Source organism: Trichoderma aggressivum (genome assembly GCF_033847375.1).
Source record: "Trichoderma aggressivum f. europaeum strain CBS 100526 chromosome Unknown scaffold_072, whole genome shotgun sequence".
Classification (NCBI taxonomy): domain Eukaryota; kingdom Fungi; phylum Ascomycota; class Sordariomycetes; order Hypocreales; family Hypocreaceae; genus Trichoderma; species Trichoderma aggressivum.
In genome coordinates, this window is record NW_026946438.1 from 88,836 (window position 1) to 105,806 (window position 16,971).

Genomic DNA, 16,971 nt, shown 5'->3' on the forward strand with positions numbered 1-16,971 from the left:
CTAATTCATCTAGGCGCATAGCTCTCTGTTGTAGGATATTTAGACTTTTGAAGTTGGAGGATATTGGATAATTCTTTCATTTTCTGTTTTGGATAAAATAATGTAGACAGCCAGCCTACCTATACACTCATCGATTGGATCTAATACCTATTTCATCTAACTACCGTATAGGACAGCCCGAGGCTCAAGATGCATGTCCAAGCTATTGTATCACTCAAGCATCACTCAAGAACGAGAAAAACCACCGAAATTCATCCACTTGGGCGCCTCAAATATCTTGACGCCATCCATCCACCAATCTTCACTCGCGCAAACCCTGCCCTCAGACGAATATATGCCAGAGTTCCTGTCGGCCTTTTCTTTGCAAGGAGACGATTCTGAGTCCGTCCCACGATGACGCATCCTCCACGTTTCAAACATCCGCCGATCTTGTCGAGCCGGACGTATCCACTTCAGTCGAGCCTGGCTGAGCCGTTGACTTCCTTGATGGTACACGCTGCTGGCCCATTTCCGCAAGCCAAGCTTTGGGTGCTTGGAAAGGGGGTTGGCCAGGCTGTGGAGAGAGAAGACAGATGCTTTCCGTTTGATCTTCTTGATAGGATGCTCTTGATCTGCTGGTGTGCTTGGTGACCGTACGGCAGAAGCAGGGCTCTCCAGTCGATTGTTCGCTTCATTTGCACCATCGTATTGACCATTTATGGTATCCAAGCTCTCCCAAGTTAATCCTCTCGGTTTCTTCGATGAGCCATGAGTGCCAATCGCAAGATGTGCTCCAGAGGGACTTGGGTGCTGCGAGGCAGAGTCGCTGGGAAGCACTTCTGTACTTTCCACGAGCTCGTACTGATTATATGGTGTTACTCGCGGCTGAGGCTGGCCTTGACGTTCCATGATGGTTGCAACAGCTTCCATCACCTCGAGGGGGTTGGTGCTCATCGTCCTGTCATAATACTCGTCTGAAGATAAAGTAGAGCGGAGGTTCGAAAGCCGGTCATTTGCCTTGCTGAAGCGAGACAGGTCGGTGTGACTAAGCTTGTTTGGACGAAACATTGATTCCGGCGACTGAATCCGCGTAGATGCTTTACCCTGAGAGGGATACGAGGAAGATGTCTTCCGAAGATGGCGGCTCATTTCCAACATTGAAGGAACCGGGCCCGACAATTCATACTTGGAGTCGTTCATCACGCTGGATTCATCATCGTTATTCTGCAATATTGCTGGAGGCGGCATAGTTGTAATGCTGCTACTGAAGGAAGAGTCGCGAGCATCTCCATCCGTATTTCCACTCCTGGGGCGAAGCGGAAGCTGTCTGGAATCCTTCCACTATCGGCTGTGCAAATTGCTTCCTCTTCCCGAGTCGGAGATCCTGGAGATTTCCTGCCAAAGCGGCGGGGATCTGACGCCCCAAGCGCTCGAGGACCTAGCAACAGGCCCAAGAATCTCTGCTTCTTCATTGTGAATAGGTGCCAGACTCGACGCCTTGCGAAGCTTCACGTCTTCATCACGGTCTGATTCTGTTGTCTCGCCTGACTTTGGTGTTTCAAAAGAGGCCGAGCGTGACTGGGCTGGAGTCTTTGGAAGGCTGGTTCCGAATAGCCTCGAGTGTCTGCGTGCAAGAGGTTTGCCGGCGGAGACGCTGTCGGGCTGGGAAGGGCGACGAGAGGGAAGAATAGAGTGTTGACGCATGGCGATGATGATTCCAGAACGTGTTGGTGGTTAATATGAGTGCGGAATAATATGTGGATGGATAAGAATCATGTTATGAGGCCTTCATATGCCTACTAGTAATGAATAAATAGGAAAAGAAAACATTTGAGGGACTGACTCTCCGAGCGTCCATTTTGATACTTCTTGTAGCTTGTATCCGTGTCCGTTGTAAAGCGCGAGGCAGGCATTTCTTTCTTTGTCTGTTTAGATTGCAGGTTAACCATGAAGGAGCATTAGAGCAACCGACATGGCCAATCCCACTGTCGAGTTGACAAGCAGCAGCTGCGTATATAAGCTGAATTAAAGTCCCCCGCTTTCAACCAACGATGGGTTCGTTCAATTCTACAACTGGCTTCATGGTCTAGTGGTATGATTCCTGCTTCGGGAAAATAACCTGAAGTCCCCGATTCTTCAGAATCGCCTTTGCAGGAGGCCCCGGGTTCGAATCCCGGTGAAGCCCCATCTTTTTTTCCTCTCTTTTTGTCCCTTTGCACTTTTGTCTGCCAACTTGATTTCATTTAAACAAGTCGGTCGTCTCGCAGGATCGGGCAAGTATTGTCTTGGCTGCAGCTTGTCGCTATCCTGAGCTTCCTCATTTGTATTCCCGCGAAATTGGGCAAGCCGGACACTCGGTCGGGAAACTCTGGAGAACGAAAAGCCCCGATCCGAGGAACTTGCACTGCCCAACCCCGCTACCGCTACAGGCCGCTAGACGACGACGACGACGTGATGCGCTGACAAACGCTGAAACAACCGCCTGGAGCCCCGAAGCTAGCGGCCAACTCAGCGTTGAATACAGTTGCACCATGGCGCTGGAAGTTCCCTAGCGGGCGATGCGGCTCTAGGTCCCAAAGCCACCTACGGAAAGCTCCAGTCGTCACCACAGAAGCCCCTCCCTCTCTGACGGTACTCAGGCTATGTTCCCTCTGTCTGCTGCTTGTCTGCTGCCCTACAGGTTCCCTCCGCTTTTCCCCCATCATCATCTGCCTCTGACCCGAGCCAAGTCCTCCAGACCGCAGCCCTTTTGCCTTTTTCGCCTCTCGCCCTTTGTTCCCACGGCCGACTCTATTGGCTCCGCCTCACCGAAAAAAGAAGCCGTATTGGGCCTCGGCGCATACTTGCTGTCTTTGTTTGAACTGTGCGTGCGTGCGTATCTGCCAGGAACATCTTTCCACCGACCTGCAGTGATTATCTACTCCCCTGTACCTCATATAACCCTCCCTCTGTCCTCTCTCCAGTCCTCGAGGCCTCGAGCTCTTGACACGGTCCGGGCCTATCCTGTCTATCTTGCTGCCTTGCCTGGTTGGCCTGCCGTCTGGCTGTTTGGTCTGAACTTGCACTCATGCTTGCTGGCAGCCTCGGAGGACTCAAGCCATTACGACGGACATCCCACGACGAACGACGGCCATTTCCCTGACACGTACAAGCACGAGACCGGGAGCGAAAACGAGCGCACGGCCGAATTCGATTGCCGTTCTTCTCGAGCGCCGAATTGTGACAGGATACACTGCCGTCGGCCGATTGCGCAATATTCTACCGGAGACTTTGGATTTGATACCCTCGCCACGGCGCACCTCGTGACATCCTACTTCTCCCCCGGAGTTTGCCGCCCATTCGTTCTACGACCGTTGTCCTCCTAAGAATCGAACGCTTCCTCCTATTCCCGCTCAGTCCAACCTCTCTTTAATCGGCCCAGGACAAACATGGGCAAATCGTGAGTGGGCCTTGCGCAAACCCCCCTACAGTCTTGATATCGCATATTGCCAAGGGACTTGTGCACGAGCGTTTACAACGAAAGAGGGGGAGGGGGAACAAGGGAGGCTAGCTGTCAGGATTCTGCTAGCCTCTGCCGGAGCTGATTGGCACACACGCATTACCATTACCCTGGATCAGCACATGTTGATGGCTGACGTTTTACTCGCTTTCCAATTGTAGGCAGTCAAAGCTCTCACAGGAGCAGCTCGCCGAGCTCCAAAAGTCGACTCACTTTGATAAGAAGGAGCTTCAGCAATGGTACAAAGGTGAGCATCACTGGGTTACAGGGGGCGGAGAAGTCTTGGAACCCCCCACTCCCTCAATTTCGTCTGCATTCTGGCTGGTCACGCTGGATGTTCTTCGTCTGCTTGTTTCGCCATTTGATTGGGGTTTCGGTGCATTTTTACTTTCTGACATTGGAAACTCTCGGATGCAGGTTTCCTGAAAGATTGCCCATCGGGCATGCTCTCCAAAGAGGAGTTCCAGAAGATCTACCGGCAATTTTTCCCATTCGGAGACCCGAGTTCGTTCGCCGATTATGTGTTCAACGTGTTCGATAGCGACAAGTCTGGTAGTATCGACTTTAAGGAGTTCATCTGTGCCCTGAGTGTTACCAGCCGGGGCAAGATGGAAGACAAGCTGGATTGGGCGTTCCAACTGTACGATATAGACGGCGACGGCAAGATAAGTTACGACGAGATGCTCCAGATCGTTGAGGCAATCTACAAAATGGTATGGCCTAAATTGCTTATCAACCTCAAGCCGTTATTGCGTTGTCATGTAGCTAACGCATGGTAATCACAGGTTGGCTCCATGGTCAAGCTTCCCGAGGACGAAGATACACCCGAGAAGCGGGTGAGGAAAATCTTCCGCATGATGGACAAGGATGAAAACGGCAGCCTCGACATGGAAGAATTCAAAGAGGGAAGCAAACGAGACGAGACGATTGTTTCGGCACTGTCTTTATACGACGGCCTTGTGTAGATTGTTTTTTAACGTTGCTCTTGTTTCTTCTGTTGATGGTTCCTTTACTGTTTCTCTTTTTTGGTGGGGGTCCGGGCGACTGGGTACTTATATGAAGGAAGCTCTGTTGTGTATGTTTTGCCCCTAACAACAGCTTCTTGTTTTTTTTCCTTTTTCCCCTCTATAGTTTCCTCTTTCCTATAGCCCTGCTCTTCCTGATGACGTCTGGAGTGGTGGACAGGATAGTCTGTATCATGCATGTTCCATGTGCAAAAGAGAGAACCGAAGGCGAAATTATGGCTGTTGGGTATGATTTGACTATTTTTCTTCTTCTCTCTTTTTTCCCTTTCCTCTTTGTCCCTTTTTACGAGCAATCATGTGTTGTGTCTTATTTGGCGATTTGTATAGTTGGTGTTTTGTAGCCTGCGAAATTGCTTGTAATAACCGTCAGTAACTACCTGTATTTCACCTTCAACTTGGTCCTCATGAGCGGTCTAAGCCGCTTCTTTGTCATAATTATAAATAAGCAGTAGGTCGACTGTTGCCGATGGATCCGCACCGGGCAGCCTTCAGTGCCAATAATAGGTTATTATAAGAATCTGACTGCAGCGTAGACTCACCATTCGATTTGTGAGCAGATGCGCAGAGTGGGTCGTTGGCGTGCCTTGGACTTAGCCTATACGGCGACGGCCATTTTTGAGGTATAATCACGACGACTGCTTCGTTTGACACTTTTGGTGTGCATGTATGCACATGTGCTTTTTGTTTCGAGCTTTAGCGCAGCGTTTGACGGGGTTTGGCTTTTATTTGCAGCTCCTTTTTTTTCTTTCCCTCGTCGCTTTATATAAGCTGGACATTGGTCATATATAAACGACAAAGAAAGAAACTGGGTTTATAACCTAATCCATGGCGAATCCCCTTGAGCAGCTCATCTCTCAACTTGAAGATGAAATCCAGGATGCCGAGGAAGGTAGGCTATCACGTGTATCCTTTTACACCGCCCGCCTCACGAAGCCATCTTGATATCATTACGCCATCTTCTTCTCTTCGCTAACCTCCCATCTTAGAAACCTTTCTCCTCTACGCCAACGACATCCCATCTCAAGGCCTAGGCTTCATCGATTCTCACGCCTCGGCCCTGGAGCTACAACTCGGCGGGAGAGACATTACCATTCATCAATCTCCCGGCGTGTTGGCATCAAGTCGTAAAGGCGGTACCACAGGAGCAGGTCAGTTCCATTCACCCTCCCCCGGTACCTTGCAAGATTCAGGCACCCTCATGCTTTGTGTCACAATGTGCAACTAACACGACGTCTACACAAACAAGTCGTCTGGAAAATCACACCTGCTTTTGCAGAATGGCTCGCTTCCCCTTCAAACCCGCTCTTCCGCACCGTTCTCACCCCGTCATGCTCCATCATCGAGCTCGGATGCGGAATCTCGCCTCTCAACGCTCTCACCCTCTCCCTCAAGGTCTCACGATACATTCTCACAGACCAGCCTTACGTCCAGAAGCTCGTCCTGCAGAACCTTGCTGAAAACCAACCGTCATCATCAAAATCCCACGCCGGAAAACCCAAAAGGGGCGGCAGCAAATCGTCGTCTTCAAGCCCCCTAAACGCCGTAGCAGATATCCGCTTCCAAGTGCTCGACTGGGAAACGTCCCAAGTAACGCCTTCGCTGACCAATTCTCCTTCGGTTTCTTCTTTCGACGCCATCATTGCTTGCGACTGTGTCTTTAATTACGCCCTGATACAGCCTTTTATCCAGACCTGCGTTGATATATGCAAGTTACGCCAGACGGACGGTGATCAAGCTCTTCCCTCTTTATGCATCGTGGCACAGCAATTGCGCAACGACGATGTCTTCAACAGCTGGCTGGTGGCTTTTAAAGAGCACTTTCGGGTGTGGAGGATGCCGGGAGGGATGATGCCAGCAGAGCTCCGCCCCGAAGCTGGATTTGTTGTCCACATTGGGATCCTCAAGGACTCTTTGTGATATCTGACTGTATTATCAGAGCCGTTATCAATATTGGCACGATTACTGACAAACACAATGGATCACGTTTTCAACCACCAGAACAAACAAAGCTGCGTAAAGTCCCCTTTCTTCGTATACGTGCGCACATACGACGCGATTCTCTTTTGATTCATGGCCATCGGCCGACACGGCAAGCTACCTATAAGCTATATCCACTAGTTTTCATCCCTTTGTCTTATCAACCCGCACTGGGCTATTTAATGATAGACTCGGCGTAATTATTCGTCTTTGACAAGTCATAACCAAACGAAAGATAACAAGACAGATTACAAGGAGACGTTAGAAAGCAAATCATCAAACACCCAAACTACCAATCCAGAGGCTCCTTCTTCTCCGCGCCACGATTTGTCTTGGGCACGGGCACAGCCTTGGCAGCCAGTCTGCCGTCCTTGCCTCGCTTCAGGTAGGCAGTGCCATCCAGCCAAGGAGTGTGGATGGTCCTCTGCTTCTCGAACTCGTCAATCTTGTCATTGAGCTGCATGGTCAGGCCAATGTCGTCAAGGCCGTTGACCAGGCAGTACTTTCGGAACTCTTCAACGTCAAAGGAGCAGATGGTTTCGCCGGCGCCGTTCTTGATGAGCTGGTTGGGCAGGTCGATTTCCACTTCCCTTCCGGCCTGAGCTTCGGCAGCGATGGCCTCGATGTCGGTCTTGTTGGAGATTTGGATGGGCAACATGCCGTTCTTGAACATGTTGTTGTTGAAGATGTCGGCAAACGAAGGTGCAATGACGGCCTTGATGCCAAAGTCGAGCAGAGCCCAAGGGGCGTGCTCTCGAGATGAGCCACAGCCAAAGTTTTCACCCGTGCAGACTAGAATCTTGGCGTTCCTGTATGGCTCCTTGTTGAGGACGAAATCGGAGTTCTCTGCACCATCGGGAAGATAACGCAGGTTATGGAAGAGAGCCGATCCCAGACCAGTGCGCTTGATGGTCTTGAGGAACTGCTTGGGAATGATGGCATCAGTGTCGATGTTGGCCTGAGACATGGGCGCTGTGATTCCCTTGACAGTGAGGAACTTGGGCATGCCGGTTGAATCACCCTTGGCCACCAGGGTGTTTGTGTGGGGCTGGAGATCCAGGGGCTGATCAGCGATGGCCTCACGCTCGTCAGAGTCCTCGACGCGCTCATCAACGTGAGCAGCTTCAGTGGGAGGGCTCGGGGAGATGCGAGCCTGGACGTGAGGGCTGGTAGTGTACTCGGACAGCTTGCGGACATCGGTCAGCCTGCCGGTAATGGCAGCAGCGGCAGCCATGACGGGGGACATGAGATGAGTTCGACCTTGGGCTCCCTGGCGACCCTCAAAGTTTCGGTTCGAGGTACTGGCGCAGCGCTCCTTGGGCGACAAGATGTCAGGGTTCATGCCGAGGCACATGCTGCAGCCAGCCTCTCTCCACTCGAAACCGGCGTCAATGAAGACCTGGTCAATACCCTCTGCCTCTGCCTGTGTCTTGACGAGGCCGGAGCCGGGCACGACCAAGGCTCGCTTGATGTTGGCGGCAATCTTCTTGCCCTTGACAACGTGGGCAGCGGCTCGCATATCCTCAATTCGGGAGTTGGTGCAAGAGCCGATGAAGACCTTGTCGACAAGAATCTCCTCCATGGGAGTTCCGGCAGTGAGTCCCATGTACTCGAGCATTCTGCGACCAGCCGCCTTCTTGGCCTCGGTGGGGAAAGTCTCGGGGTCGGGAACCGTGCCGGTGATTGGGACAACGTCCTCGGGGCTGGTACCCCAGGTGATGGTCGGAATGATGTCCTTGGCGTCAATGAAGACGTCAATATCGTACTTGGCACCCTCATCGGAGGCCAGGGACTTCCAGTAGGCAACGGCCCTGTCCCACTCCTCGGACCCGTACTTGGGGGCCAAAGGTCGGCCCCTGAGATACTCGAAAGTGTTCTCATCAGGGGCGACCATGCCGGCGCGGGCACCACCCTCAATGGACATGTTGCAGATGGACATGCGAGCCTCCATGCTGAGGCCTCGGATCACGGAGCCGCAAAACTCAATGACTGCGCCGGTACCTCCAGCAGTGCCGATCTGGCCAATGACGTGCAGGACAATGTCCTTGGAGCTGACACCGGGAGCAAGCTCTCCGTCAACCTGGACGCGCATGTTCTTGCTACGCTTGGTAATCAGGCATTGAGTAGCCAGGACGTGCTCGACCTCACTGGTACCGATACCAAAGGCCAGGGAACCAAAGGCACCGTGTGTGGAAGTGTGGCTGTCACCGCAAACGACGGTGGTGCCGGGGAGGGTGAAGCCCTGCTCAGGTCCAATGACATGGACAATGCCCTGGCGCTTGTCGCCCAGGCCAAAATATGTCAGGCCAAAGTCCTTGACGTTCTCCTCGAGGGTAACGCATTGCACTCGAGAGTCATCTTCCTTGATGAAGGAGGCAATGTCCTTGATGCCTTTTCGAGATGTGGTAGGGACGTTCTATAAAGCCACAGCTTGAGTTAGCTTCATTCTTCTTCGGCTGCGACGGATATTTGGATGGTTGTATGCATACGTGATCAGTGGTGGCCAGAGTGCAGTCCGGTCTGCGGACCTGGCGGCCGGCATTCTTGAGGCCCTCGAAGGCTTGCTGCAGGTACAACATCAGTATAACTCGTCAATCGGGAGGACAGCAGCGATCTCGATGGCTGGGATCTGAGGCTCGGGCATACCGGTGATGTCACTTCATGGACCAAGTGTCTGTCTAAACATGGCTCGCTGGTTAGCTCGGGGCTTCTAAAGCGCGAGGAAGACTAGGTGACGAACCAATGTACAGCAGGATTGTGCCATCGAGCTTCTCGTCAACGATGTGGCTCGCGAAAACCTTGTCGTACAGGGTTTGCGGAGTTGATACTGATACAGGCATTGTGTCGGGATCTGGAGAGGAGGATCGGGAACTTGGAGAAGAAAAAAAAAAGAGGATGAAATTGGAGAAGAGCGGCCGAAATCACACACAAAGTGACGTTTTTCTATGCCAAAGGAGGGGCGCGGAAGCTGTGGAAAGGGGAAGCTTAAACCGAGCTCGAGATGTCGATTATTTTCACCGCGTTTTGCAAGACTACACAATCCACAATGTGCAGCGGTTACGATGAAGCCGATGATGGAGAGAATGAGAACGTGGAGGAGCGGGGGGAGCAAGGGCAGCCAGCTGTCGCTTTATCTTGATGGATGAAGCCCAAATCGCAGCTCCCAAGTCCGATTGTTGACCGGTGGCATGTCTCCGATGATCGGAGTGAGGCGGCGCATTTGCCCCCAGCCAAAGACACGGACGGCACTTTTTTTCGCCTGTGGAAGCCGAGCCGTCAGCCAGATGAAGCGGGCGATTGTTAAACGCATCGAGCTGGTTGGCTGCGAGGGATTACATAACGTCTGACTTGCATTGCATTTCGACATGGGGGCCGATCGTCTTACTGTAGGTTGCAGCTTGTGTTGTGGGAGGAGCGTGATTGATGGCTTTGCCCTGAATCCGTGTCATGGGTTGTCTGATTTGGGGATCCGCGGATCCATTCCATGACTACAGAATGGAGCACGGCAACGGGTTTCGCTGCCCAAAGCGGATCCGCCTTGATGAAGGAGGTTCAGCATCAGGGCTTTTTGTTAATTGGCTTGCTGTTGTGTTTCTTGGCTGATGCTATACAGAAGAGGCATACCAGCCATCTGCCGAGATGGCCATCTTATACACAAGGTCCCCCAGTTTGTTTATTGGAGGCCACGTAACGGCAAAACTCTGCAACGCATGAGCCATGTCATTCCTCTGAGACACTGAAACGTCCCTGGCCATTGAGAAATGGCGTCTCAGAAACATTTTCCATCACGAGATTCGGTCATGGCTTGACAAGACCCGAGGCCCGCCTGCTTCAAGTACCAGGTTCAGCCAACTTTGCGCCCAAACAATAGAGCTCAACAGAAGGTTCACTTGTACAGCTGTCAACTTCATATGATTGCAAGTCACAATGGAATTGTTGACATATAAGACGCGTCGATGGTCCTGCCGAGGCATCAAACAACGCCGCGTCTACGAAATCCACAACCCTCGCCCCAACATTTGAACACAGCGCTTCTGTCTTCATAATCAGTAAGAATCCCTAGCTGCAGCCACTACTTCCCAGATGACTCGAACGCCAACAATAAACAAGAAATGCCGACAAAATCGCTTCAATTGCGCCCCTGCTGGTCGGTAACTTATGTCACCACTCTGGGCAAGCATGGCAACAAATCGAGATATCGCCCAATCCCAATTTCCGATGCGCAGAGAGTATTCAGAACCGTTGCGAAGATTGCTACAGGATGCAAGTCAGCACCGCAATACAACCGTGACAGGAGAGAGCTATCGGCAACCCCAGAGACGATCGAAGAGGAATGGTCGACAGTCACAACAGTCACGGCCGACATATCCAATGGTCATATTAGGATACGTGACAATACGTGTCTGGCCACGGCGATGTCGATGATTACGACGGATTCCAAGGGCCATGAGAGGCTGGACTTCAAGACTAAGATTGTGTTTGCGTGGGTGAAGGGGGAGCGTTTACCGTTGGTTGGGCCACCGACGAGTGGAGAGAGAGCTTTTCATTCACCAGTGGAGCGCAAAATGGATGGTACTTTCACTGATGAAAGTCCTTGAGGGATCATTTGGTGTCAATCTTGGAGTGTGTCCAACGAATCCTAGTATGCAATCTGCCTAGTGGTGGAATAATGGGCGGCAGGGGAGCTTTGAAGACGATGGGCTTTGCCTCAAAGGGGTTTTATAACCCGGTGGATGCACAATGTAACATGCTACTACTCCAAATCATAGACTACATTATTGCAGTAATGTTCCCTGACTGGTCGATGATTCGCCGTGGTGTGTGGAAATGTCTTATATTCCATGCAAGTGCCTAGAAGATGCCATTTTAGCATCTCTAGTATGCCCACCACAGCCTCGCCTGAACAGCAATACATCTAGTCACGTATTGATTGGTTCGCCCAAGAACCTTCTCAGTTTTTCAAAAGTCGTTTCTCCATGAATATTTCCTTCAACGGCGCCTTTGTTGTCGCAGCTGTTGAGCGTAGGCCGACATCGGCCATCGCCTCCGATGGATGAGCGGTTGGATCGGTATCGTTGAATTCAAGGCTTTCGTCTGTCCCATCTTGGAGGGTTCCGGTGCACTGCAGGTTTGTTTCAAGAGTGTCGTGTATCTTGTTGGTAGATTGGCGAATATGTGGAGAGGTGATGAACATCTCCCGTCAAGGTAGCTGTTTGCGTCAGCATATTCTTGCAAGAGGTTATATACACATGTAATTTTTTTTTGAGTATTTCCAGCATCCCTATAAGGTGCGGTTTATTCTAAATCACTTTTTCGAAAAAGAGGATGCAGGGAGATTGCATAGTGTTAGATTTGCATCAATTGTCTAATCTGAATATGTGTTCACGCAATGTGACATGGGAATCTATCTCCACCAAAATCTATCTGGTAAGCTACTACCTTACCCATTACTTATTTTCCACCATTTGGCGAAACCCAAATGTCTTCAACTCTTCCAACTGAGTCGTCAAAATCGTAGACACAAACTCTTCTGGTTCTCCGCCTTGCGCAAGTCGAATCTTTCGTATGTAATCTTCTCGCTCCAAAATCTGTATCACCACAGGGGCATAACCATGGCGTATCATGTAATCTTGCATGATGAGTCTAGACACTCGACCATTGCCATCAAAAAATGGGTGGATGTGCAGGAAATACACAGTTGCTTGACAGGCCACGATGAGAGGATGGAGCTGCTTCTCTTGAGTAACTCTATCTCGCCATTGAATGAAGCGTTGCATGCATGCTGGAACTTCAACATGGTAGGGGAAGATGGTAAGAGGGTTACTCTTTACTCGAATCGGCGCTGGTCGGTAACCTCCAAGAGGGACTCGTCCTCCCCATCCAGAATTGTAGAGACGCTCGCCGTTTGTATCCTTGAGGAGAACGGCCGAAAGACAGCGGATTTCGGCTTCTGAAAGCCCAGGCGTGTTGGGGTTGCGTAAAGCGGTCTCCGTAACCCAGTGAGATGCCACGAGATGATTGCGTAGTTCTGCTACCTGGGATGCATCTGCATGGGGAAAGAGAGAATGAACGTCTGGGAATGTCATTTGAGAGAGGTCGTGGGCAGATACGCCGAGATCAGGTACGGCATCTTTGAGATGATCGTCCATCATGAGGCTGACTCCGAGTTGAAGTTTGTTGTCCTCGATTGCGACAGATTGGTGTGCATATTCAGCAACGAGGCTGCGAACAGTTGCACTTTTGGGTAGTTTCATGGACTCTTTCCAATCGTCAATATCTTCCAGGACATCGGCGAGCAGCTACCCTCCGTAGTTGGCATCATTACCATGATGAGTACGCAGTAGATATGCCCGCTTACCTTTTGTGCCTTCACATATCCAAGACGCTCGCTATTTCCAGGCTGAAAATAATCTTCCCAGACCTTGCCAGATTCTGCCAGCGCTTGATACTCGGGCGATTCCTTGACCAGTTTCTGAAATGGCGCGTAGACTTTTCGTAGGATCTCATTGCGCTCACTATCCGTACTGAAGCTGGCGGCGATGCGTCGGACGCCAGGCTGGATGCGGTTTAGACGGCCAAAGAGGCCGACGCGGAACAGACCAGCCATGATTTGTTGCTGCTGCTGCTGTTGCATTTGGAAGAGGAGTTTCCGTGATGGAGGGGAGGGGCGCTTTTCGAGGAATAGGAAGAAAAGAGTGCCCGGGTATATCACGTGCGCAGGGCTCAGTAACCTCAGCAAACCCTCGTGCCTTGTGGTTATTTAACTTTCTAGCTGGCTTTCGATAAATTGTTCACTTCTGCGTCGTTACAGTTCCTCGTGTATATTCACACAGGTGAGTCTCTTCTGTTTAGTACTCTGGTGTAATTCAATACGAGGGTTGGATATAGTAGCTTGATGGGCCCTGTCATTCCTCCCCTGTCTGCTCCACACCTCCACCACCCCCTGTAAATGGAGAGTTGATCTACAGTACGCGCCAACAACCAACGATGCAGTTACAAGGAATTACAAGCACATCAAAGCAGCCAAACACAGCACAAATCATAAACCATACTAGTAATTATACTCGAACCACCGCCATGGCTAAGAAAATGCCCTCGCTGCTTCTCCGGCCGAAACTACCCCGAACCAACCCCCTACACAAATGCAAGCAATCTCTACAGCCCTCCATGTGCCTTCAAACCAGGCTATATCGATCGACCTTACAAGCCCATCTCTCAACTCAGATTGCTGATTCATCATCCACGAATTCCAGCAGCCGGGCCATGAACATGACAAACCTCGCCCCCTCAACAACCAACAGATATGCTACAGCCGCAGCTGGTACTGTGAGTACTATCAACAGAATGGACTTCCACCAAGGCATTGGTCCGTCGTTCGCGACTCGCAACGTTCGCGGGTCAATCATTGGCCATACAGTTGCCCAGTATAGCCGGATCAGATCCTTCAGGTACCGCAGAGATAGCTGCAACGGAGTAGGCTGTTCCTCGTCCTCGTCCTCCAAGTCATCATTGTCGTTTTCTCTTGGGGCTGCGTCCAGAGCCTGGGATTCATCAGTGTTGGCCTCCTTTAGCAAAAGACTTGCGGTGTCGTCTTCGTCTTGGTGCTCTTGGTAAACTCGATAAGCCCCCGGGATTTTGTGTATCTGCATTTGGCCATCTACTGGGTTTGCCTGTTTCTCCGTTGCCGACTGTTGCATTTTTGGGCTCACTGCTGACGGGTTCTTGCCTTGGTTCATAGACTGCAACATCCGGCCCTGTGTAAATGTTGATCTGCGCAACGAGTCGTCTTCCGGAGCTGGCATCGTAGCCTTCGCTGTACGTCTGTCTCCCCAGTGGACCTCTACTGGCTGCATCTTGTGAGCCTCTTGCTGCAGAGATGTAGTGCCTACTTGTGGTTCGCCTCCCACTTTGGCCTCTGCCGATGAGGTTGGACTCTGCTTGGAGCTCATGGATGGGCCTGAATGAGACACGTCCAAGCTGTTCTCGAACGAGGTCACTGCCAGCGCACTGCAAGTCGATCCGTGTTGTCCAACTTCGGTCAGTGGAAGGACAAGGTTTGGGTCTATCGACCCGTCCAGGAGAAAGGGAGAGAGAGACGTTTGGTGGTTGTAGCCAGTAATGGTGATGGTGGGTATGCTGGCAGGTTCCTCCGTCTCGGGGGCCTGATATGTGATTTCGCGCAAGACGTTGCTCGTCTGCTCGTGCTCCGTCACGGGTTGGTTGTGAAAGTGATGAGGATGCTCCAGCCGCTGCTTGTCCACCTTTGCTACCCCCTCTTTCAATTGTAGCATGTCCCTTTCTATTGCCATCTTGGTAAACCGTCGATGCCGGTAGCGGGAGCCTGCAGGAAGCCTCATCGTGACTGACTCTTCCTGCAGCGGGCCGGTTGATGCTTGTGCTCCCGGATTGTTTGGTAACACCTCTGTTAGATCTTTCACTGCCTCTGTCCTGGCGGCTCTCACACCGCGTAGCTTCTGATGGTGGTCCCATCGCATTCTCAAGGCCCTTGTGCGAAGGCGAGTCTCTGCGTTTCGTCGCTGGGATAGTGCTCCCAACGGGCTTTCTTCGAGAAGGATCAAAGGAGGTGACTCTCTGAATACGTTCGGGCCCAAGTATGGGCTGGGTGGTGTCATGCTCATCATTCCTGGGAGGCTGAATCGTCGCTCGAATGTCCGGCCAGAAGCTGGGATCGACTGGGTAGGTTGGGTTGCCGAAAGGGCGGCCTTGCTCGCCTCCGTGCACGATTTCTTGACGTTCCTTTCGGCTTCCATGTCTAAAAAAGACTTGTTTTCGGATTGCGTTGTTGGTATGGGACTCGTTTGGGAGCCAGAACCGCCAAGGCCTGATCCGCTCTCGAGAAATTCCTATGGCACGAGAGGCGGATTCGCAAGGCTTTGCCGACGAGGAGTCTTAATGACTGTGGAATTGGACGAAGTGCGGGTTGGGGTTGGGGGAGTCACTGCTGGCGATGAGGCGGCGATGTAGTTGTCGGATGCATCAACTGCGGAGAAATGAGCATGAGAGGGATCGATATCCAGCAGCGGCTCGCCAGTGGAAACTGCTGTTGGCTGCTGGGTCGCTTGAGGAGGATGTTGAACGTGAGAAGGCCTCCCTATAAGCTTGCAGTGTCAGCAGCTGTTGTATGTGAATGTTGTTGGAAATGACGTGGAGTGAAGTGAGGTAGAAGTGAAGTGAAGAAAAAGTGAAAAGGTGAAAAAAAGAAAAAAAAGAAAAGAGTCAAACCCACGAGAACTCAGAGACACGCTTTTCAACGACTGAGCAATGGGGCTCAGGTCTGGTTCCTGAAATGAAGACCCTCCTCGTCTCTTCCATCTGACTGCTTTGCCCAGCTCTCTCACTTTCTTCTTCCCCCTTAGTGACCTGGCAATCCCAAGATCCTCGTCCTCAACAGGATCGTCTCTACTGGGCAAGTCTCTTGACTTGTGGTTCTTCAAGACATCCCGCCACGTCCTCAAGATGCGCCGTGGCGTCTCGTGATGACTTGCCGGGCTCCCAGCGCTGCTGCCAGAGGGACTCACAATGTCCAGCTCTCCAGTATGGGGGTTGACGCCTTGCACGCCGAGATAATCGCCACTCTCCCTCAAGCTCCGTCGTTCGCGTCGTCGAGCCTTGGCTCTCGCCCAAAGCAAATCTTTTTTGAGCGGCTGTTTCTGTTCTGCTGCAGCCTCTGTTTGTATACCCAAACTGCTTCTCCTGGCATCGTTGCTTCGGTCATAGTTGCTCTGCAAAACTCCTCCCACCTTTGTCACGGAGATCTGATCTTCAGAGCCATTATGAGGACTCCAACTCCAGCTTCTGTCCGGCACAACATCATCAGGCGGCGATGAGGGCTTCGGGCCAACAGGCACAACACTGAGTGGCTGCTCAGGCAAACCACGCGATTCATCTTGCGGCTCATCCCTCGGCACGTTCCACCGAGTAATATGGCTCGAGTCCACCGAAACATCCCCAACGCTGTACTGGCTATCCGTCATGCGTCGTCGAGGCCGTTGCTTGCCTTCCTTTTCCATCTGCTCCCAGTATCCCTGTTCTCTGCTGGTGCCGCCGCGTTCAGCACGATGACTGGGAAACATGTTCTTCACCCACCCTCCAAAAGAGGCAGACCGTCGACGCTCCGTCTGTGCCCTCGTGAGGGTATGCGGCTGCTCCCTTGCGAGGGCATGTTGCTGTACCCTTGTGATGGTATGATGCTGTTTTTTAGGAGGAAGAGGAGGTGCCTGAGGCGTGGATGAAGCTTGCGCAAGAGCAGCATCCGAGACCTTGGGCGGCAGGAAATATGCCATCTTGACGAGGCGCAGAGTGAGCGCAGCGAGAAGAGTGATCGATACTAGGGGAGCCAACGGCCTCCGGATCCACGTGTCGGTAATGTATCGATATATACGCGGGATCGCCGCGGGGGGCTCATCGCTGCTCGACCAGGGCCGAAGATAGCTGAAGGCGTTAAAGATGTATTGCGTAAGTGTCATTGTG

At 51.8% G+C, this 16,971-nt stretch overlaps 6 protein-coding genes across 6 annotated transcripts; 2 read left to right on the top strand and 4 right to left on the bottom strand.

Annotated features, from left to right (window-relative positions):
• Positions 1 to 225: 225 nt before the first annotated feature.
• Triagg1_10393 (uncharacterized protein) lies at positions 226 to 1,227 on the bottom strand (the record flags this gene model as incomplete). Its single annotated transcript, XM_062894459.1, has 1 exon — positions 226 to 1,227. One exon carries the CDS (start codon positions 1,225 to 1,227, stop codon positions 226 to 228), a length of 1,002 nt encoding a protein of 333 aa, XP_062750667.1.
• A 2,180-nt stretch (positions 1,228 to 3,407) lies between these two features.
• Positions 3,408 to 4,443, top strand: Triagg1_10394 (uncharacterized protein; the record flags this gene model as incomplete). Its single annotated transcript, XM_062894460.1, has 4 exons — positions 3,408 to 3,418; positions 3,640 to 3,854; positions 3,896 to 4,191; positions 4,264 to 4,443. The coding sequence occupies 4 exons, from the start codon at positions 3,408 to 3,410 to the stop codon at positions 4,441 to 4,443; spliced, it is 702 nt and encodes a 233-aa protein (XP_062750668.1).
• Positions 4,444 to 5,328: 885 nt separating this feature from the next.
• On the top strand, positions 5,329 to 6,420 carry Triagg1_10395 (uncharacterized protein; the record flags this gene model as incomplete). Its single annotated transcript, XM_062894461.1, has 3 exons — positions 5,329 to 5,392; positions 5,490 to 5,675; positions 5,750 to 6,420. 3 exons carry the CDS (start codon positions 5,329 to 5,331, stop codon positions 6,418 to 6,420), a joined length of 921 nt encoding a protein of 306 aa, XP_062750669.1.
• Positions 6,421 to 6,769: 349 nt separating this feature from the next.
• Positions 6,770 to 9,320, bottom strand: Triagg1_10396 (uncharacterized protein; the record flags this gene model as incomplete). The annotated part of the gene is made up of 4 exons (XM_062894462.1): positions 6,770 to 8,896; positions 8,970 to 9,044; positions 9,127 to 9,158; positions 9,221 to 9,320. The coding sequence occupies 4 exons, from the start codon at positions 9,318 to 9,320 to the stop codon at positions 6,770 to 6,772; spliced, it is 2,334 nt and encodes a 777-aa protein (XP_062750670.1).
• Positions 9,321 to 11,927: 2,607 nt separating this feature from the next.
• On the bottom strand, positions 11,928 to 13,114 carry Triagg1_10397 (uncharacterized protein; the record flags this gene model as incomplete). Its single annotated transcript, XM_062894465.1, has 2 exons — positions 11,928 to 12,779; positions 12,839 to 13,114. The coding sequence occupies 2 exons, from the start codon at positions 13,112 to 13,114 to the stop codon at positions 11,928 to 11,930; spliced, it is 1,128 nt and encodes a 375-aa protein (XP_062750671.1).
• A 586-nt stretch (positions 13,115 to 13,700) lies between these two features.
• Triagg1_10398 (uncharacterized protein) lies at positions 13,701 to 16,967 on the bottom strand (the record flags this gene model as incomplete). Its single annotated transcript, XM_062894466.1, has 3 exons — positions 13,701 to 15,344; positions 15,399 to 15,592; positions 15,728 to 16,967. The coding sequence occupies 3 exons, from the start codon at positions 16,965 to 16,967 to the stop codon at positions 13,701 to 13,703; spliced, it is 3,078 nt and encodes a 1,025-aa protein (XP_062750672.1).
• Positions 16,968 to 16,971: the final 4 nt, after the last annotated feature.